Source organism: Pristis pectinata, chromosome 3 (assembly GCF_009764475.1).
Source record: "Pristis pectinata isolate sPriPec2 chromosome 3, sPriPec2.1.pri, whole genome shotgun sequence".
Classification (NCBI taxonomy): domain Eukaryota; kingdom Metazoa; phylum Chordata; class Chondrichthyes; order Rhinopristiformes; family Pristidae; genus Pristis; species Pristis pectinata.
The window spans coordinates 109,094,905-109,118,096 of record NC_067407.1 but is presented as its reverse complement, the minus strand read 5'-3'; the positions used below and the strand labels follow the sequence as shown (position 1 = coordinate 109,118,096).

General features: G+C 42.3%; 1 protein-coding gene across 1 annotated transcript in view; it reads left to right on the top strand.

Annotated features, from left to right (window-relative positions):
* The window catches only part of ush2a (Usher syndrome 2A (autosomal recessive, mild)), a 630,034-nt gene that overhangs the window by 584,469 nt on the left and 22,373 nt on the right, over nt 1-23,192 (top strand). Inside the window, 1 exon segment of the mRNA XM_052011249.1 lies at nt 12,703-12,804. Within this exon segment, the coding sequence (XP_051867209.1) occupies nt 12,703-12,804 (102 nt within the window).

The following is a 23,192-nucleotide window of genomic DNA, read 5'->3' as shown; positions in this document are numbered from 1 at the left end:
CTTTGATATCAATGGGGCCTTGGATCAGATCCTGCACCTGGTCAACAGACACAAGATCTGAGAGAACTGCTGGGCAATCCCAGCAAGATGGGTATGTTGCGAGACTCCATGTGGAGTCTATCGACGCAGCTTATTGACAGATGTGTTACCATCTGTCATTCAGTAAGTTTGACAAAGCATGAGTGGAAATTCCAGACTTCTTCCCAGCTAAATAACCATTGCAGGTAATATCCAGCCCTATAGCAAACAATGTAATGTGCCTATAATGGCTGGGTTTCTCATGAGGGGAACTGCTGACATTTCCCCGTGTAACTGTGAGGAAATTTGGGTCTGCTATCCAAGTCACATACTGAACATCCGATGGTTATATTGACTATACTCTTATGCTGGACTCCTTAGTGTCAACTTCCTGCAGTTTCCCTGCAAGAATCCAAGAAAATGATCCACCGAACTTGCATCAGGTGATGTCTGCAAAAGATTCAGCAATTCTGTTTATTTCCATGCAGAGGTATGGCTTTGAAGGTGAGTGGTAAATTTCAGGAATATACTTTCTTTGATTAAGTGATTTTTTTTCATTGTTTTTAAAGTGTTTTAATTTTTTCTTACTGTTTATGTTTTAATATTCTGATTATTTTTTGTAATACTTTTGTATGTTCACAAAGATTCAAATCCTTTGAAGTTCTAGTGGCTGGGAAGTCTGGATGCTTGGCTTAGCCAGTTGTCAAAGCATTACTGTGTGCAGGCCCTTCACACCACCGCACCTCAACGATCTGGTCCGAGCTGGCTTTATAGAAAGTTGCTGCGAGAGAGTCTGTTCCAGGTAAATACATGTCCAATGGGTAAAGAGTACTGAGTGTGAAAATGCATCTCTCGCACAAATTCCATTTGAAAAAAAGATGTGAATTTGTTTATTTCAAGTCTGTTAGTACCTGCATGAAAATAGTGGGAGAAGCGTGTCCTATGAATGTATGTTTGAGTTTAAATATTGCAATCAGTAACTTTTGGGTTGAAATACGATTGGGTACTTCTATTTACATAATGTCTTACAAAACTGTAAAAAGAGGATATTAATAATTCAGAATAATGTGCCAATTGAGGCAATCTGACAGAACACCCACCTTAGGCAGTGGGACTACATTTGAATCCAAGCTAAGTTGTGGAATAGAATTTTACTAATTTCACCAAGTTCACTAATTTTTCTAATAATGGTGTTTGATTGGGAAGGTGGCTGCAGGGTAGTGGCTGGTAATAGCCCATATGATTTTCCTGGTTTCCTGCCTTCATATTCAGGTAAATTTATTTTATTTTAGGATTTTACCATGTTGTTTTCTGTGTGCAGGGGTTCCTTTAAGGAGGATACACATAATGTTGATTGAGTGGACTATTGGTCTTGCAAAAGTTCCAAAGGTAGTGAGAGGTGATGTTACTCAGTGAACTAAAATGCAGCTTGAGAACTTTAAGGCAGTGAGGGACCAGAAGCAATGAGGTCAATGAGGATTTGAGTGAGAGGAACCAAATGCAGAGTATGTGTTTTTTAATTATTTACTTATTAACAGGATGTTGATATTATTGCGCATTCCTATAGCAGCAGAATATTTAATGAGCTGATATTTATAGAGTTGGAAGAGGAGTAAGTTTTTCTGTTTCCATATACAGTAAAACTCTGATAATCTGCTTCCTTTCACTAGTGGGGTTCCAGGTTCTTGTACTCTCTTTCATCCAACTATTCACTGCTTCCTGCACTCCCTTGAAACTCACCTGGTTCTGATTCCCACGCTCCCTTGAAACTTACTAGGACCTTGTTTCCCTGGGCTCCCTTTGAACTTTCCAGGTTCACTGGAGCATTTATTACTCGACTGTGTAAAATCTTAAAACAAAAGTGAATTAAAAGCATGTTGGAGTATTAAAATGAATAGCATCAAATAGTCCAGAAAATCTGCCAGTCTAGCACCTTCAAAGTCCTGAGCAGGCCGGATTAATGGAGTTTTACTGTATTTGAATTACTGTCTAAGAGGATCAATCATTTCTCAGCATTTCTGACATTTACTTGCTATTATTTCATTACATCATCAGAAAAGTATGAACTTTTAATAGCAAAATAAAATTTCCATTCATTGTAATAGGCATTCATGCGAAGGTTACCAGTTTTCCACATTCGGAGGTAGATAGCCAAGAACGTGCTCCTGCTGAAAATTACTCCCCAAGTCTCTTCTGAAAGCTGTTTTGATCTATCATTCTGATTGATCACTGTGTAACTGGGTTTTATTGAACCTAATTTAACCCTATAAGCTTATACATCTAGAGTGTCCATTCATTCTGACATGATACAAATTACTTACAAATGCATATGTTGACCCATACCAGCTTTGACAGTAATCATGTTTAATTATACAAATAGTTTCTGATAAATTTGATTAGAGAATGGTCACTTCTTTTGTCACTTCTTGATGAAGCTAAAATTCAATTTTCTTGTGCCATCTTGGTGAAGCATTTTGTGAGAATAAATGCTGACTTTTTACATAGCCTGCACAATATTCAATATTTATATATACTTTGTTGTCAATGTTTTATGCACAGCTGTCACCTGTTATAAGGCCTTTATTTATACATATATGCTGAGTGTTTCTAACGGACTCACACAAACACAAATTATTTTATTAGCCTAAAGCGGATTAACTGCTACTTCTAGATGTTTGCAATTTTCACTTTTATAAATAAGACTGAGTTCAATTTTTCCAGTACAACCATAACCTGATCAGAGGTTAAAATGCAATTTCCCATAAGGTCTTGAATCTATCCATATTCCAGGTTCAGGCGATTTAAAGATCCCTGGGTTGGTGACGGCTATGCACCTGACACATTTTAAGAGCTGGAACTTAGTATTACTGCAGGCCTTAAGGTTTGATCTTTCTGACTCAGCATCTCCTTCACTTTCTCTTCAACATCTCAATGGACCCCATAATGCTGAACTTTGTTTTTCATGTAACAGGACACCATGCCACACCTCAGGGTACTCAGCAAACAGGATACTTGTGACGCAACAGTACAGAATGTGGGAGATACTGGCAGGTTTCCCAGGCTGTACTTGCAGAGAGATTAGAGGTGTCTGCCTTGAGCAAGGATGGTAGGATATCGCAGACCTCTATGACAATGCTATTGTGCATAAAATGAATGACACCTTCATGAAGCAGCTCCAGAAACTCAGCAATGAAACAAGTGCATATAGGTCTTCAAAACATTTCTATTCAATGTGGCACTCATAGTGTACTAGAGTAAGTGCACTGATCTGTAGCAAAATGTTCACCAGCTCATAAAAGAAATCTTCCTTGCACAGTGTGTGGTTGGAATCTGGCATGCACTGCCTGCAGATGTGGTGCAAGCAGGTTCCATTATGGCCTTCAAGAGGGAATTGGATAAGTATATGGTGAGGATGTAATTGCAAAGCTATGGAGAAAAGGCCAAAGGGTGGAACTAGTGAGTGGTTCTGGTAGAGAGTTAGCACTGACACAATGGGCTTAATGTCTCTTTCTATGCTGTAATCATTACACCAGGGAGGAACAAATGGGTTACAAAAGGGATAATAATGAAAAGGGCCATAAAGATGGGGGCTTCCACTTCTCATCCATTGCCCTTTTCTCTTAGTGTTCATCATCTATCCCATGCCCCCTGGTCCAGGTCCAGCTGAAGCTGTCTACTGTGGGGACCTCACAGGACCTCACCAAAACCAGAGGACGTCGTCCAGGAGTCCCACATAAATGTTATTTACTTCCACCACTTTCTCCTTTTCCCCATTTGTGGTTGATGCCTAGCTCCTAGTTTTATACTTGCATTGAATTGTTATTCCTGAACTGATACGAAGCAGTGGGAATTGTAGAAACCTAGATTGATGGTTTTGTGTTGGAGGAAGTGTGGGGAGAAATTGTTTTTATGTTTGGACATCAGACAGACAGACTGACGGAGCTGAAATATGTAAATAATCAGGCCTTGGACGACCCGCCCAGCAATCTGCACCACTCCTGGTGCATAGGCACATGATGTTTCTCCTCCCTTGCAGAAATTTCTGAAGAGGCTTTGTGTTGTAACTTCTGCAAGTCTAAACTTAGTATTTATGAAATGTTTGGCAAAATGCACACCTCAAATATTCTGAAAATCTAAGCATTGAAGGCAATCATCAGATCCATCCAGGCCTCGTGTATTTGGGGACAGACAACTGTGACCTCCTTCAAGTGCCCCTATCAGACCCCTGAAATAAGCCCAAGGTAAATAAGCTCAGTCCAATTGGGAGCAGGTTCTCTTTGAACAAGCTCCCACCACCTGATACAGGACTCTTGCATCACCAGAAATACTGCTGTGCAGACAGTTTGAGGAATCTCATCCCTATGCCAATTCTGTTGAGATCTCTTTGATGATCCCTCTCTCATTCTGGTGTTGTTCTTGCAATTATTCATCCTACTGGTGGTGCTTCTGCTGCTGTCCATCTTGATTCTCATCCAAGTTCTAAAATAACAGAACATAAGCACCACCTATGCAGATGTGTTGATAGAGAGCTGCAAAGTCGACATTGCATTCAATAACCTGCAAAATTTTTGAAGCGAACCAAAATTTGTCAGCTACCTTCAGCACAAGCGCTGTGAGCAAAGCCTTACATAGGAGCAATCACAAAAGCACCTGTGAGCTTGCAATATAAAGCATTAGATTGCCCTGTCAATTCTTCAACACCTCTAATTGGTATTGGTTTATTATCATCACTTATACCGAGGTACAGTGAAAAATTTGTCTTGCATACTGATCGTACAGGTCAATTCATTACACAGTGCAGTTACATTGGGTTTGTACAGAGTGCATTGATGTAGTACAGGTAAAAACAATAACAGTACAGAGTAAAGTGAGTAAAGTGTCACAGCTACAGAGAAACTGCAGTGCAATAAGGTGCAAGGTCACAACAAGGTAGCTCGTGAGGTCATAGTCCATCTCATTGTATAAGGGAACCGTTGAACAGTCTTATCACAGTGGGGTAGAAGCTTTCCTTAAGTCTGGTGGTACTTGCCCTCAGGCTCCTGTATCTTCTACCTGATGGGAGAGGGGAGAAGAGAGAATGACCCAGGTGGGTGGGGTCTTTGATTATGCTGGCCGCTTCACCAAGACAGCGAGAGGTAAAGACAGAGTCCAAGGAGGGGAGGCTGGTGTCTGATGCGCTGGGCTGTGTCCACAACTCTCTGCAGTTTCTACCATCTCAATGTGATTTCACCAGCAGAATACAGGAAACGTTGGAAACCTTTGCACCCTCAATTGAATTTAAAACCTACATTAATATCATCACTTTAATTCATTATTAAACCATTGGGCCTGATCTATCATTAGCCGACGGACTGCCCAAGTTCACCAGTGAAATACTGTTCCTTCCAACGTGATCCTGGGTGCAGTCGACCGTTGGGAGGAAAGCTTCCGGCTGATCGGCAGGTATGGTGACTCACCGGGCATAGGTGGTCGGTTGCACTCTCAGAATGACTTTGACAGGTGGTAAGGCCCCACCCCAGGCTCACCTCCTGTCAAAGTTGCCATGGAGATGGAATGTACATATATGTATTTGACATTCACAAATAATTAAAACTGCTGGGGGCACTATTAAAAAAATTAGGACATAATTAAGAAAATTAATTTGAAAATTGTGTGTTTTTTAGTGTTTTAATTTTTAAAACATTCTCCCTATTGATTTTGAAAAGGGTTACTCCATTTGCTTCAACTTGAACCTAATGGAGGCTCAGCTGGCAAGTTTCACAGCCGAAGACCTACAAAATCTGAGGAGTTCTGTACAGCCCCTCAAGAGTTCAGTGTGAAGTCAGAGCCAACACCAAATAGGAGCTGAAGGCTGGATTTCAGCCTGTGCTTGGGAATCTTGAGTTTCCATACAGTTAAGTGATAAACATTACCAAATGCCCCTCCCACTCGGTTGTTCACATGCAGCCTAAAATGTTAGGGTTAAATTCACAAGTAGCTGGGTTGGAACGTTCCAAGGCAATTTCAATTTCACTACATTTAACTGAATCCCTTTTCTCCTTCCTCACCCACCTTCTTACTTATGTTACTTAAAAATTAGTCCTTGCATCATTCTATATGTCTTTTAGTTGTTGGAAAATTTCAGGATAGAGTATAAATTTTGAACCTTCTCATTTTTCTCATCCCTGAGTTTTTAATGGTGTAAAGTATCCTATAATTTTAACATTTTATTTTTCTCTCAAAAATGCTGAATGCAATCTTCTAAAACTATGTTGCAAGTTATCATTTATTGAATTTTGGGTAAAAGAACATGTGAACATGGAAAAAAGATGATCAGATCAATCGCTGCTCCTACAAAACTGTAAAATGTCAGGTAGCAATATAACACCATTTAATATAATTTAAAAATAGTTTACTAATTGTATTTATAATTTCTCATCAGCTGTAATTCATTAGTCTTCTCTTTTTTTAGGACTAAGTAATGCACATACTTCAAACATGAGATTTTACCTGAAAACATGCAAAATTCTACAGTAATTTCCATTTCATATTCAGCCTGAATTTGTTGAAATTTAATACAAGAATTGTAAACCCAAGCTTTAAACAAATTAATTAATTGACAGCATGCAACAATAGCCTAACATTTCTTGGTAAAACAAGTGCCAAATTTTAAAGATCTATTTGCATCTTAAATCCCATTGTTTTAAGAAAGCAAACTAATAAAGGCAACACTGCCATTTTGTGGAATAAGTTTCAAGGTGGACGTTCATGAGCTCAGCCCATAGTTTACAGATCAACCTTTAACACTAGCTGATAGGCTACAGTGTAGGCCTGCATACATTAGCATTTCAATGCGTTATCCCATGACTATGCCAAATTAATATTCATACTTCTGTGGTTGATATCGCTTGCATGTACAGCATTTTGTTGAAATAATTGAATACTAATGGCTGTTAAACTTCCTTATTCATCACCTATATGTCTCTGAAACTTCGAGAGATATAGAGAAACCTGTCATGTCTGATGACGATCTGTCTGTAACAGACATTTAAGCCAAGGGCCCAGACAAAATTACTTAAAAGGAATCAATCTTTCAGAAAAGTATGAAAATATAGAACTGCATTTGGAAGTATGAAACTGCAAGAGGCTTGGTTGGTAAGGTGGATGAACACAGGGCGTGGATTTGCTCTGGCGACTGGGATATCAGAGCCAGAACAGAGACCTTGCTGAGGGAAGGGCAGGACTGGCAGCTCAATGTTCCAGGACACAGATGCTACAGGCATGATAGAGGTACAGGTAAGAGAGGAGGGGAAGTTGCCTTCTTGATGAAAGAGGATATAACAATGGTCCTTAGGGAGGATATTCTTGGGGGATCATCCAGTGAGGTCATATGGGTAGAACTTAGAAACAAGAAGGGGATAGTCACTCTGATGGGATTGTATTATAGGCCCCCCGATAGTCAGTGGGAATTGGAGAAGCAGATATGTAGAGAGATTGCAGTTAGTTGTAAACATAATAGGATAGTATCAGTGGGAGATTTTAACTTCCCTAATATTGACCTGGCCAACCATAGTGTAAAAGGCTTGGAGGGAATGGAATTTCTGAAATGTGTCCAAGAAAACTTCCTTGATCAATATATAGAGGGAACTACTAGAGGGGGTGTGACACTGGACGTCCTCCTGGGAAATGAGGTTGGACAAGTGGCGGAAGTATCTATCGGCGAGCACTTTGAGTCCAGTGACCATAACTCGATTAGTTTTAAATTAGTTATGCAGAAGAATACAACCAATTCACAGGTTAAGGACCTGAACTGGAGCAGAGCAAATTTTGGAGCCATTAGGCAGGATCTTGCAGTGGTTGACTGGGCAAGATTGTTTGCTGAGAAAGGAGCGTCTGCCAAGTGGGAGGCCTTTAAAAGTGTGATGTCTAGAGTTCAGGGCCCTTCATGTTCCTGTTAGGGTGAAGGGCAAGGATGGCAGGTTTTGGGAACCCTGGCTAATGAGAGATATCGAGGCTCTGGTTGAGAAAAAGAGGGAGGCGTAGACATAAGCAATCGGGAACTAGTGAATCTTGATGGCTTAAGTGCACTCCTACACTCCATGTAGTCATCAAGAGATTCACTAGTTCCCAATTGCTTATACAAGAGAAGTTATGAGGGCAAAAAGAGGATATGAGAAGGATCTGGCAAACAAGTTGAGGCAAAATCCTAAGAGATTCTATAGGTGTATTAAGGGTGGCTAGGGAGAGGATAGGTCCCTTTAAAGATCAGCATGTCCATCTGTGTGTGGAACCAAAGGAAATGGGTGAGATTTTTAATGAATATTTCTCTTCAGTTTTTACTGTGGAGGAAATGATGGAAGCTAAGGAAATGGGGGAAATGAGTGGTGTTGTCTTGGATCACATATGAATTAGCGGAGAGGAGGTATTGGAGGACTTAAGGTGCATTAAGGTAGATAAATCTCCAGGGCCTGACCTGATGCATTCTCAGACCTTGTGGGAAGCTAGAGAAGAAATTGCAGGGGTCATTGCAGAGATTTTTGCTTTATCTCTGGTCACAGGTGAAGTTCTGGAGGACTCCAGAGTGGCTAATATGCTAACCATTTATTTGAAAAGGTTCCTTTGACGAGGTCCATCATGACAGGCTGGTCTGGAAGGTTAGATCGCGTGGGATCCAGGGGGAGATAGCGGATTGGATTCATAATAGGCTCAGTGGTAGGAAGCAGGGGATGATAGTTGAGGGTTGTTTCTCAGACTGCAGCCCTATGTCTAGTGGTATGCCACAAGGGTTTGTGCTGGGAACTTTGTTTTTTGTAATTTATATAAACGATTTGGAAGTGAATGTATAAGGCATGGTTAGTAAGTTTGCGAATGATACTAAAATAGCTGGTGTTGTAGATTTCAGTGTAAGTGGACCATAGTTATTGGACATCCTGAGCCAACGATCTATGGCCTTAACTTTCATGAATGTGTGGTGAAAAGTCCACAGAGTGCAGGTACCTCAGGTAGCTTGAACTGTGTGGGACTGTTTTAATGGTCTTGAGGGGGTGAAGGTTTTTCTCATCCTGTATATGATCATCGGCTTCAGAGGAGATTGAACCTCATGGCAAGTCACACTTTTTGAAGACATTTCAGTCCCCTTCCAAGGTCATCACCTTTCCCTAAAACCACCACTCCATCTCCCAGCACAACTGGTTGATATCATTTCTGGTGAGAATCCACCCCTGCTTGATCTTTAGACACATGGATGTCTATTTATCTAGAAATAAGGGTACTGGTGGGATAAGGGAACTGGTAAGAATAAACAATTCCCCACAAACTGTCTTAAAGATGATGAAGGGTGAAGTTTCTCAAAGTGGTGCAACTAATTAAATTGGTGGCCAATTTGTTATAGTTTCTAAGACACCTATAAGGTTGCTGTCTCATTACAGGGCAGAGACTGCTTTATACATCTTATGGTTATTCGTCTGTTATTTTCTGCCTGGTGACATTGCTGGGAACCATCTGACCTATTCATCTGATTTTCTGTCTTTGCCTTCATCACAGCCAACCTTTCCATTCACACCTAGATTTATGGTCTTGTTAGATTCAGTTAACTGTCTTTCCAGATTCCAGCTGCCACCTCTCTGCCTGCTGTGAATTACATTTTCTAAATATACACACCAAATGTTTCAACATTTCCAATCAATTTCTTTAAATTCTGTTTCCCATCTGTTGGGTACAAGAATGAAGCTTAAAGCAATATTTGTGCATATGTTTGGCAACTGGCAGATTTAGTTGCTCCTATTCTTCTTCATCGTTCTCAGTCTCCTACCCGCCCTCTTACTTCTACTCCTGCACTTTACCAACTCCCGATAGATTCAAGACTTGGCTTTTTTTATTTTTAGAAATAAAGAACCATCAATTTGGTGATTCCTTTTTGTTCACGTATATCATGGGCCTTGACAAGGAAGGTGCAAGTTAATATTGATCCAGCCAATTATTCTTTGCACTCTTGCTCTATTGGATAGCAAATGAAATCAATGTTTCTGGACTGCAGAACCTTGATGAAATCCCTTATACAAAGGTGGACAACAACCTGGGTGAAATCATTGATGTCTGTCATTTATTCTGGAATTTTCTCTTGACATAGAAATTCATTGCAGTTGTGGTCCAAAATCCACAAACAGCATAATCCATGTTTTAGCATGGAACAAGTTGCAGGTCTGCAGATGCTCCATTGCAGGTGTTGTTCTTCCTTATCTCCAGCTCAAATGGTGGACCTAGCAAAGAGTTCTCTCTTCTTCTTAGATAGTCCTTGTGGTCAATTCCTTCTCCACTTCGAGCGGCCTTCACTCGGGTATTCCCTTGAGTTGACGATAATGTTATGTGTTTTCATTTGGACTATGAGAAAATCCTTGAAGCATTTTCTCTGTCTCAGTGTTATAGAATCATAGAGCAATACAGCACGAATACAGGCCCTTTGGCCCAATCAGTCCATGCCAACTATGGTGCCCACCCATCTAATCCTAACTTCCTGCATTCAAAGCATATCCTTCTAAGTCCCGCCAATCCATGAATCTACCCAACTGTTTCTTAAATGATACTATTTTACCTGCCTCAACCACTTCCTCTGGCAGCTTGTTCCATATACTTACCACCCTCTGCGTGAAAAAGTTGCCCCTCAAGTCCCTTTTAAATCTTTCCCCTCTCACCCTAAACCTATGCCCCCTAGTTTTGGACTCCTCTACCCTGGGGAAAAAACTGTTAATATCCACCTTATCTATGCCTCTCATAATTTTAAACATTTCTATAAGGTTGTCTCTCATTCTCCTACAGTACCTTCCAAAGAATAAAGACTTAACATGGCCAACCTCTCCCTATAACTCAGGCCATCTGGTCCTGGCAACATCCTTGTAAATCTTTTCTGCACTCTTTCCAGTTTAACCACATCTTTCCAATAACGGGGTGACCAAAACTGTACATAGTACTCCATGTATTACAACTGCAACGTAATATCCCAACTTCTATACTCAGTGCCCTGACTGATGAAGGCCAGCATGCTAAACCCCTTTTTCACCACCATGTCTACCTGTGACGTTTTCAACAAACTATGCACTTGTACTCCTAGGTCCCTCTGTTCCTCTACACTCCCTAGTGCCCTACCGTTCATAGTACAAGTCCTATGCTAGTTTGACTTTCCAAAATGAATCACCTCACACTTATCTGTATCGAAATCCATTTGCCACACCTCGGCCCACTTCCCTAACTGATCAAGATCCCCCTGTAATCTACACTATCCTTCTTCACTATCAACAACACCTCCTAATTTCATATTATCTGCAAACTTACTGATCAAGTCTTGTGTATTCGCATCCAAATCATTTATATAAATAACAAATAATAAGAATCCCATGGGACCTAACCTTCCAGAGCAGCCTGCCATGCAGGACTTTGTTGAAGGCCTTGCTAAAGCCCCAAACAGACAACACTGCCCTACCCTCATCTACCTTTTTGGTTACCTCTTCAATAAGCTCTAAAAGATTTGTCAAGTATAACTTACCATGCACAAAGCCTTGCTGACTACTCCCAATCAGACTCTGTCTATCCAAGTGCTGGTAGATCCTGTCCCTCAGAATTCCCTGCAGTAACTTCTCCACAACTGATGTCAGGCTGAACGGCCTGTAGTCCCCTGGCTTGTCCTTGCAGCCCTTCTTAAACAACAGAACAACATTATTCACCTTCCAATCTTCAGTAACTTCACCAGTGGCTAACAATGAAGCAACTATCTTCGCAAGGGCATCCGCAATTTCTTCTCCACCCTCCCACTAAGTCCGAGGATGCACTCGGTCAGCCCCTAGGGATTTATCCACCTCATGCACCATAAGGCTTCTGGTATTGTCTTGCCATGATGAAGTTCAGAACAGTGCCTTTTTCAGGAGTCAGTGATATGCCCTGGTTACCAAATCTGGGACTGAGTGTAATTAGAGCTGATTGTAGCCTGGAAAAGGATGTTGACTTTGATTTCCTTATCATACCCGTGAATTTGGAGAATTTTATAGTGACAGCCTTGTTAGTACCTCTCCGCTTCCAGCTGTAGATGTTCCTTGTCTTTGAAGCGTACAAGAGGTTGGAGATCACTGCTGCCTAATACACCAACTATTTGGTGCAATGTAATGAAGCACCCATAACAATAGCTCTATAGAATAACTGAAAAGCAACCAATCGGCAATTAAAAGACGTTTTAAAGCACTGCTATTATAGCTAAGTCAGTTAAACGCTGGTCCAACAACCTTCTTTGCAGCTGAAAATGGTAAACCAGAGGTTTACCTTAATGGAAATGGGAATCACTTTGCTTCCCAGCTACTCCAACCATGATTTACAAGCCAGGTTAAAGGAGTGATGCGTCACTGGTAACATGGTAAAGTTTAAGAAATGGGTCTAATCAGACCAAGGTGCCTCATTGTAATATTGTAATTGTGCTGATTTTGAAAAACATCAGAGCCAACCAGGACACATCTGCCGCAGTATGATGATCAGTGTAATTCCTGTTCACCCAGTCATGTGAGATTAACAACAAAAGAGACAAAAAAAACATGCAGTATTATTGCCTTTGTCTTCCTTAGCTTTCTCTCACAGAATTGTTGTAGTGCAAATAACATGCTCATGCTGAAACATACCCAACCAATTCCACTAAAAGGTTATTTTTAGCTTTATTCTCACTAACAGGTAGCTTCAATTAACTCTTCAGGACAAACTTCCAGTGTGTGGAATTATCCAAGAACGGGAGAAGCTCCTCCTGAAGGTTTACATCAACCCAATTTTCCTACAGTATATTCAACCTCTGCAGTAGTAAACAACACTTTGCCCACCCTATTACCTATACAGACTGTGTGATGAAATGGGATGTGGTAAAGTCCCACACTGTTTTCTCTATCATGCTCGTACCACAAGAACCAGAAAGCAGACTAAAATTGCATTTATTTTTATTTTATTCATTTCAAATAAGAAATATATGTATCTTCATATAGGTTACATTGATGAAGTATACCGCAAACACTTACATCACTGAAATTTTAGAAGTGATTTTAACCGTACATACTGAGTAGGAATTGGCAGACAGTTACAATTGCCTGCTGGACAGAAGACCTAAAAAGTCTCTATATTAACCTGCTCTTCTGGACAACTGGGAAGGACAACCACTGCAGATGAGCAAATCATTGTGAGTGTGAATATTGTGGGGAAAACTTCTCTTGTTTTATTGGCAAGCCAAAGCTGGGAAGAGAAAACATGAGAGGTTTTACTACATCTGACCATCCTTTGTGGTATCAGAAAAAGGAGTGCTTCCCCAGGTCCCACAAGAAAAGTTTACCATCCTTACCTGGGTTTACTTTTCTGCCTCCCATTGTAAGACCATCCCAAACTTCCCTCCTGATGGCTCACCTTAGTGCTAAGACTGTATTTTCAGTCATTAGTAATTGGCAGCTTCCAACATTTCCCTCCCACCTGCCAGCCAGCTGCTGCTTCCCACACAGATGCGACATAATTAAAATTCAATACCCTTTTGAGCCACTGCCGCATACCACTGGGTCAGGTTAAAAATAAAAACAGGCAGGACTTCAGACTTCTCTACCCATTTCCATCTACTCTGCTCATAGCTATAAATAACATGCTGATAAATAATGGTTGCTTACTTCATGAACAATTGCTTAATAATCCTGCGTTAACATAGTTTCCACCATGTTTTAGTATCTGAGAAATACATTACGAGGTTACTCAAGTACACAATCATTAAGAATCTTTCAGGTTTTTTCCTTTTTCAAGAAACCAAGATGCTTAATAATTTTGCTTCATAAAGAGCAGTATGATTGATTTGTTTCAATACATGTTCAAGTCACCACTTTGCTGTTTCTTGGCAGATTCTTAACACTCATGCAGCCACTGGTTCCATCACCTTACCACATCTACAGCATCTAGGTTAAGTTGAGAGGAAAAGATTACACCAGGGAGTCCTGTTATTTAGACTGTTCAAGGAAGCATACTATTAAAAAAAGATTGTGGTATATAAGTGACAAATTGAGGAAAATTCCCCAAGATACTTCAGATATTCAGAGAAAACGGGGTAGATTCTGTCCCCACGCACACCTTCCCCGTGCATTACTTTCTACCTCCTAACCCACCAGAACGATAGTCATCTGCCCAGTCAGCCATGTAACAGCTGGCTGCTGAGTGGAAGGTGTCGTCCATTTTGAGGACTAGGCTTATTAATGTAGGACCATTGGGTTGTGGGCTGAAAAGGAATTCCCTGGACAGGTAAGTAGTTCAGTGCACTGTCCAGAAGTAGTGCCCATATAATGGAGTGTGGCCATGTGACACTGAAACGTGTTGCTTTTGAGTGTTCGCCATCCTTACAGTCTCACAAAAATAAATGCAGCCTTCCAGGCTCCCCTTGGGCATGGTATGAGACCCACCAATTCTTGACTTGCCTACCCTATTTCTGCTTCAACCTAGAGATTAGAGAACACGGCATTCATTCCTTTGATGGACAAGTCAGGCAATAAAAACATTTTGTACATATATTATCACAATAGCACCCATTTTCAGTGGCTGAAGTCCCACCATTGGAAAATTGCTAAATTACTTTTAGCAATTTAAACACCATTGTTCCCTGCCTGTGAACACTTCAGATAATCTCTACTCCCAGCAGTTTCACCCTGCCTCCTCACTGCCACTGTCATGACAACCCCAACTACCACCCCGCCAGGCCACAACACCACTTGCAATGTGCTCACAGGCTTGCACTATAGGACTTTCTGGCCACTTACCAATGAAAAATGGTCTGGAAAAATTCCAAAGTCCTGCAATTAAATTTGTCAGGTCCTCTGCTTTCCCAATATTTTCATCCAAGCTCTTTTCCTACATCCTTGTAAATATCATCCTTGCCTCATCCAACTATATGTGAGACAAGTAGTTTTATAAAGCAGACGTAATGAAGAGAGGTGATGGAGAAGTAGAGGTGGATGTTGAAAGTGCACTTACAGAAGCTGCACCATGTCTTTGAAGGATGTTGCCAAGATACTAAATAGTTAAAGTACTGCACTGAAGTAGAATCAGTGCTTAAAGCAAAACTTCTACATAAGAAGATGGATGGATGGATGGTTGGATTATCTAACACATGGGTGGACTCACAAGTAGGCCAGAATCTTGTTAAGAAATTGGTAATTGCAAAGCTGCAGTGTGGTCTTTCCTTACAAAATGAGAAGGATGGATGAACATGATGACTGTGACAGTTCAAATTTCTTTATGTAGCAGGAGAGTAGAAAGCAGTTTGGCATTTGCTGGAAAGAGAATACTGCCAGTGTCTATGATAACTGAGACTGCATTGATCAATGATATCAAAGTACTCCTCTCAGATGAAAGGTCTACGTCTATTAGGGTTTATATAAGCTATGTTTAGGAGTGGATGCTTCCTCTAAAATCTAAAGGAAATTTTGACCTTTTGTGTCTTTGTTGTCAGCTTCAGAGACCCGGAAATTATTTTATCATTTTATCTAAATGATTATTATTCCTAGAACTTTATTTCATCATAATAGAAATACTTATTTCCTTTATGGATATAGGTGTCTTATTTCACCAGCAAAGACTTGAGTCACCATGGGTTTTATTATTATGCATGCACCATTTAGTGACTTGTGTGACTTCCAGTTTCACTCAATGACCATAGGCAATAGTTTCACTGGCCAGGACTCACATTCTGTTTCCATGCACTGCCCACCAATGCCCACCAATGGCAAGTTATGGTTTACCATGAAGCTTTGTCACTTCCCTCAAAATTACTCCAGTAGCAATCATCATACTCTAATGTCAGCAGTTGAAGTCTGAGGGCATTATTACAGGCAAGAGGTCACTTTTGAACCCATGGGTAAAAGATATGGTATTCTGCAAGGAAATTTCAGTTGCAGTATGTTTTATACCCTTCTGTCGGTGCTGAAAGAACTCCATTCAATTAGTATCTTCAGAACAAAAGAAGCAATTAATAGTATAAAAGTTTGACATCAGAAGGGTATAACCACTGCTTCAGCTGTTTACTTACAGATTAGAATTAACAAAAACATTCTCAAATTGAGATGTTCTGCTAATTAATGGGGTGTGCTAGCTCTGCTGAAAATCATATTAATCTCTGGTTTTACACTTAAAGCATATTTATAAACATCAGTGTATTGAGGAAGTATGGTGGACCATTGCCATGCAGTCATAACATTATACAATCCTGAAGCAGGCATTTCAGCCTTTCATTGTGAAGGAGACATATGTTGCTCAATGCTACAGGCCATGTTAAAGAGCCATAGAAATGGAGATGTATACACTGTTCAACCCAGCTGTTAATGGTTAAGGCTAGGAATGGAATGTCTTGGGATTGTACCAATCGGAAAAAATATATCCTAATTTTCTTAAATTGTCAGTGCAGTAATTTGATTGTCTTCTAAATGTTGTGAAAGAAAGTAAGAGCAGGAGACACAAGAGAGACTACAGATGCTGTAAATCTGGAGCAACACACAAAATGCTGGAGGAACCCAGCGGGTCAGGCAGCATCTATGGAGGGAAATGGACAGTCAACATTTCGGGTTGAGACCCTTCTTCAGGACTGGAAAGAAAGAGGGAAGATAGCCAGTATAAAAGGGTGGGGGAGGGGATGGAGTGAGAGCTGGTGGATGCAGGTGAGGGGGGAAGCTAGGCGGGGGGAGGGGGCGGGGGGGTAGGAATGATGTAAGAAGCTGGGAGGTGCTGGGTGAAAGTGACAAAGGGCTGAAGAAGATATAATCTGATAGGACAGGACAGTGGACCATGGAATAAAGGGAAGGAGGTGAGGAGGGAAACCAGAGGGAAGAAAGTGTGGGTGATGGGCAGATCAGGCAGGTGGGGGAGGGGGAAGAGAAGGGACGATGGGGCTGGTGGGATGAGGGAAAACAAAGGTGGGGGGGGGGGGGGGGACAGAGGGGAGTGGTTACCAGAAACTAGAGAAATCAATGTTCATGCCATCAGGTGGGAGACTACCAAGGCGGAATATGAGGTTCTGTTCCTCTAATCTGCATCTGGCCTCAACTTGGCATCAGAGGAGGCCTTGGACAGACATGTCAGTGTGGAATGGGAAGTGGATTTAAAATGACTGGCCACCAGGAGGTCCTGGCTGTTACGGTGGACGGAGCGAAGATACTCGACGAAGCGATCCCCCAATCTGTGTCAGGTCTTACCTTTGTAGGGAGGCCACACTGGGAGCACCTGATGCAATAAATGAAACAGATGGATTCACAAGTGAAGGACTGCCTCACCTGGAAGGACGGTTTAGGGCCCTAAATGGTGGTGAGGGATGAGGTGTAGGAGCCGATGTAACACCTAGCACAGTTGCGGGGATAAGTGCCGGGAGGGGGGTCGGTGGGGAGGGACGAGCGGACAAGGGAGTCACAGGGAGAGCAATCCCTGTGGAAGGCAGAGAGTGGAGTGGAGGGGAAGGGAAGATGTGCCTGGTGGTGGGACCGCATTGGAGATGGCGGAAGTTGCAGAGAATGGTATGTTGGATGCGGACACCCGTGGGGTGTAGGTGCGGATAAAGGGAACTCTTGTGTCTACCGGGGGGATTGGGTGAGGGCAGACATGCGGGAAATAGAAGAGGTGCAGGTGAGGGCTACACTGATAGCAGTGGGGGTGGGTTCTGAAAAAAAGAGGACATCTCAGATGTCCTGGAATAGGAAGTCTCATCATGAGAACAGATGTGGTGGAGGCCATCTGTAAGAGCATGAGTAGGTCATTGGGCTCTTTGAGCCTGCTCTGCCATTCAGTATGATCATAGAGTCATAGTCATGGCTGATCATCTGATTCAATACTATATTCCTGCTCTCTCCCTAAATCCCCTTTGCATCCAGAAATATATCTATCCCCTTCTTCAAAAGTATTCAGTCACTTGGCTTCTACAGCCCAGGGAGGTGTCATTGTTGTTCACCAGCCCTGAGTGAAGAACTTTCTTCTTATCTTAGCCTTGCATCTCTTGTCCTGTAACCTAAATATGACCCTTGTTTGAGACAGGTCAGCCAGAGAAAATATCTGACCAGCATCCAGTCTGTCTAGCCCTGTCAGAATTTTCTAAGCTTCACTTAGATCTCATCCTTCTACATTTGGCTGAAAACAACCCAGTTATTCATTTGACTGTCGCACCATCCCTGGAGTCAGTCTGGCAAACTTCTGCTGCACTCCCTCCATGTGGCAAGTATATTCACCGTTAGGTAAGTGTTCTTAGATGGAGTTTCTTTTCATTTGTTTGTATAAAATATGGTTTCACTTTGTACTTTAATTTACTTTTTTTTTCCTGTCATCTACCTAACAGGATAGTTTCACAGTCACCATTTGCGAGGGTGAATATTTCTTTTTAAATTCCTCATCATTAGGAAGCTAGAGAATAAAAAAAAATTCCAGAGGCTTCTTAGAAAAAGTGAGAAGTATGCCTGGTCCTAAAGAAAAAGTTGTATGCCCGCCATCAGTTCAGAACTCCAGCTGAGACTCCTTGGTCAAGGATGTGCCAACAGTTAACCTCCGAGATAATTTTCAACATGATAACCTGAGATTTGGTAAGTCACAATGCTTAGTAGAAAATAAAGTAATATTTGCATGTAGGTATTCACATATTGCCCCCAGAAATGCCCCCAAAATTAAAAAATTGAAACATTTTTAAGGAGTGTTCCCAGTTATTATAAGACAGCCAATTTATACACAACAATCTGTTGCAATCGCCATCATAGTGACATAATTTGTCCTCGTTTGAGATTGCAGTCATGCCACAATAAGTGGCAAGTTTCAGTAAAGAAGCTCTTATGAAATCACACACTGCTCATCACTGAAGTCCATGTAGGACAGTTACTTCTTGAACACCATGGGAAAATATGGCCCCTGCTCAAAGACACTTCCCCATGCCCTTCCAAAAGCATGGCCCCATTCTTTGATCCCTCTGCTCATTATCCAACCCACATTGAATTGCAAAGGGAGTGCAAACTGATGCTTATCTACTAACAACTGGTTTCTGCAGAAGATTGAATTCAACATAAAATTTTACCAAACTGTTTCCTGTAGATTCCTACAATTGATCCAGTTCAGGAAAGCACCAAATACAAAGAGAAATGCCGGAAATACTCAGCAGGTTGGACAATATCAGGACACAAAATGAAAAGAAAGGAGCTGCTGAAGGAACTCGGCGGGTCCGGCAGCACCTGTGGAAGGAAACGGACAGTCAATGTTTTAGGCCGAGACCCTTCGTTTGGACTGACGGTCATCTGAAATTCTAACACGTGTAGTGTAAGAGCCAAAGCTGTCATCCAATCTACATTTGCATCCTCCAATGAAGAGGAGATTGGGTGATCTCTTCACATAACACTTCTATTCAGTTTGCAAACTTAACCATGACCTTCCAGTTACCTAAAATCTTAATTCTCCATCCCACTACCACTTTAACCTACTTGTCTTTGGTGCCTTACACTATTTCCAGTGAAGCTTAATGTAAGCTTGAGGAACACCACCTCATCTTCCATTTAGGCACATGACACAACTCAACATTAAATTCAACAATGCCAGATAACTAGTTTTTCTAATTGGTGTCAGAACTGGTCGGTTTAGACATAAGGTCTTCAACCTGTAACATTAACTCAGTTTTGCTCTCTGTATGGATGCAGCCTGATCCGCTGGTTTCCAGTAACTGATGTGCCCTGTATCTTGTAGATCCAGTACTTTTTTTCCTCTCTCCTCTGTTCTCCCTCCTGTTACACCACTTCAAGACAGGTTAGCTACTATTAACAAGCCTTCACCAATCTCTCAGCCAAAATCAATCTGTGTCACCTTATTACCTTAGTTTTGTTCCTTCCCACCTCACCACCACAACTCCCTTCTCTGCAACTTCAAGCATACCTATTTTCAAGTTCACATTAATCTTGCTGAAAGGTCATTGACTTGAAACATTACCTTTGTTTCTTCCTCCATAGGTATTGCCCAATCTGATGAGTATTTTTAGCACTTTCTATTTTTAATTCCAGAATCTGCAGCTTTCTGCTTTCAATTTCTAGAAAGTGTCGCTTTTAGAACATTAACAAAAAAGACAAAATCAACCCAGCCATTACCTTTAAGAGGCAACAATAACGAGTTTGTCTTGTTGTTAAATGTGGAATATTTTTGAGGAGTGGTATTTGCTAAAGTTGCAAAGTAACAGCACCAACATTAGGAGATTAGTCTAATAGGTTGATTGAGATCTTGCTTTGCCTAGTGCGCATGCTTCTGGTGGGCAGTCACTGGGCATGTCTTCACCTCAGAAAGCCCCTTGGGGTACAGGATGACTTTCTTCCACCAGTTCTGTGGGTTCTGAAGCAGCCAATATAGCCAATGCAGGATCCATACACACTCTTTCATTGACGACATTGAAGTCTTCCAAGTCTGTTCACTGGCAGTCACTTACCTCCCAGTCCAGGTGAATCTGCTCCAGGTCTTCAAAGTCTAGCAAGGAGAAGATACTTACCATCCAGTCCAGGGGAATCCACTCCAGGTCATACAGGTCTGACCCTAAACAATAACTTACCTGGTGGCTCCACTTCAAGAACGAAGAGTCACCGCCATGTATCTCGGAAACATGGCAAGAGGGCTGGGCTGCAGGCGAGGCTGAAACAACGTGGTTACAAGACCCCCCTCCCCAGCATACTACAAGCTAACGTCCAGTCCATTGAGAACAAAGTTGATGAACTAAGGGCAAGACTGACCTACTAAAGAGAACTGAGGGACTGTTGTGTACTATGTCTCACTGAAACATGGCTCACACCTGCCTCATCCACTCTGCTATTCAACCTGAGGGGTTCTCAATTCATCAAATGGACCATACAGAGTCCTCAGGAAAAGTTAAAGGTGGAGGGGTCTCCTTCTTAATCAATAACTTGTGGTGCTCAGACGTGACGGTCCTGGCAAGCTCCTGCTCACCCAGTCTGGAATATCTAACTGTGAAGTATCGACCATTCTATCTGCCAAGGGAGTTCGCTTCAGCTGTCTACATCCCACCACAGACGGACATGAAGCCTGCACTCAATGAGCTATACTCCGTGGTCAACAACCTTGAGACAGGATACCCTGAGGCCCTCTTCATCATCGCAGGGGACTTCAATCAGACCAACCTCAAAAGTGTGTTACCAAAATACTATCAGCACATCTCCTGCTCCACCAGGGGCACCAACACCCTTGACCACTGCTATACAACCATCCAAGGTGCCTTCCGAGCCATCCCTCATCCTCACTTTGGGAAATCAGACCACCAGGCTGTGCTCCTTCTCCCTGCATACAAACAGAAACTGAAACGGGAGAATCCGGTACAGAGAGTCGTGCAGTGCTGGTCTGAGGAAGCAGATGAGCTCCTACGTGACTGCTTTGAGACAGTGGACCGGTCCATGTTCAAAGACTCAGCTGCCAGCCTTGATGAGTATGCCACCACCATCACAGACTTTATCAGCAAGTGTGTGGAGGACTGTGTACCAAAGAAGACAATACGGGTCTTCCCAAACAGGAAACCATGGATGAACCAGGAGATCTACTCCCTACTGAAGGAGAGGACTGCTGCACACAAATCTGGTGATCCTGAGCTGTGCAAGAAATCAAGGTATGACCTTTGAAAAGCTATCAGGGATGCCAAGAGGCAATACTGACTCAAAATAGAGTCCCTGACCAGCCGCCAGTTATGGCAGGGCTTACATGCCATAACAGGCTACAAGACGAAGTCGGGCTGCATAGCTAACAACAGCGCATCCCTTCCTGATGAACTTAACACATTCTATGCGCATTTTGAACAAAAGGGAAGTGGATTTTCACCATCCGCCCTGACAGCCACAAACACAGCTGAACCTGTGATCACAGTGGAGGACGTAAGATCAGTCTTCCGGAGAGTGAACACGGGGAAAGCATCTGGCCCAGATGGTGTCCCGGGCCATGTGCTCAGATCTTGTTCTGATCAGCTGGCAGAAGTATTTGAGGACATATTCAACCTCTCCCTGCTTCAATCTCAGGTTCCCTCCTGTTTTAAGAAGACCACTATCATGCCGGTAACAAAGAAAAGCAAGGTAACATGCCTCAATGACTACCGACCAGTGGCTCTGACATCCACTATCATGAAGTGCTTTGAGAGGTTGGTCATGGCACGCATCAACTCCAGCCTCCCAGACAACCTGGACCCATTGCAATTCGCCTATCGCCGAAACAGGTCTACAGCGGATGCCATCTCCCTGGCCCTACACTCAGCTCTGGAGCATCTAGACAGTAAAGACACTTACGTTAGACTATTGTTTATTGACTACAGCTCTGCCTTCAATACAATAATTCCAAGCAAGCATGTCACCAAACTCCAAGACCTAGGACTCAACACCTCCCTCTGTAACTGGATCCTTGACTTTCTAACCAACAGACCGCAATCAGTGAGGATAGGCAGCAATACCTCCGGCACACTTATTCTCAACACTGGTGCCCCACAAGGCTGCGTCCTCAGCCCTCTACTCTACTCCCTATACACTCATGACACTGTGGCCACATTCTGCTCTAACTCCATCTACAAGTTTGCAGATGATACCACCATTGTAGGCCGTATCTCAAACAGCAATGTGTTGGAGTACAGGAAGGAGATAGAGAGCTTAGTGGAATGGTGTCATGACAACAACCTTTCCCTCAATATCAACAAAACAAAAGAGCTGGTACTTCCTCAGGAGGCTAAAGAATTTTGGTTTGTCCCCTTTGACTCTCACCAACTTTTACCGATGCACCATAGAAAGCATCCTATCTGGACGTATCACGGCTTGGTACGGCAACTGCTCTGCCCAGGACCGCAAGAAGCTGCAGAGAGTTGTGGACACAGCCCAGCACATCATGGACACCAGCCTCCCCTCCTTGGACTCTGTCTTTACCTCTCATTGTCTTGGTGTAGCAGTCAGCATAATTAAAGACCCCACCCACCCGGGACATTCTCTCTTCTCTCCTCTTCCATCGGGTAAAAGATACAGGAGCCTGAGGGCACGTACCACCAGACTTAAGGACAGCTTCTACCCCACTGTGATAAGACAATGAGATGGACTATGACCTCACGATCTACCTTGTTGTGACCTTGCACCTTATTGCACTGCACTTTCTCTGTAGCTGTGACACTTTACTCTGTACTGTTATTG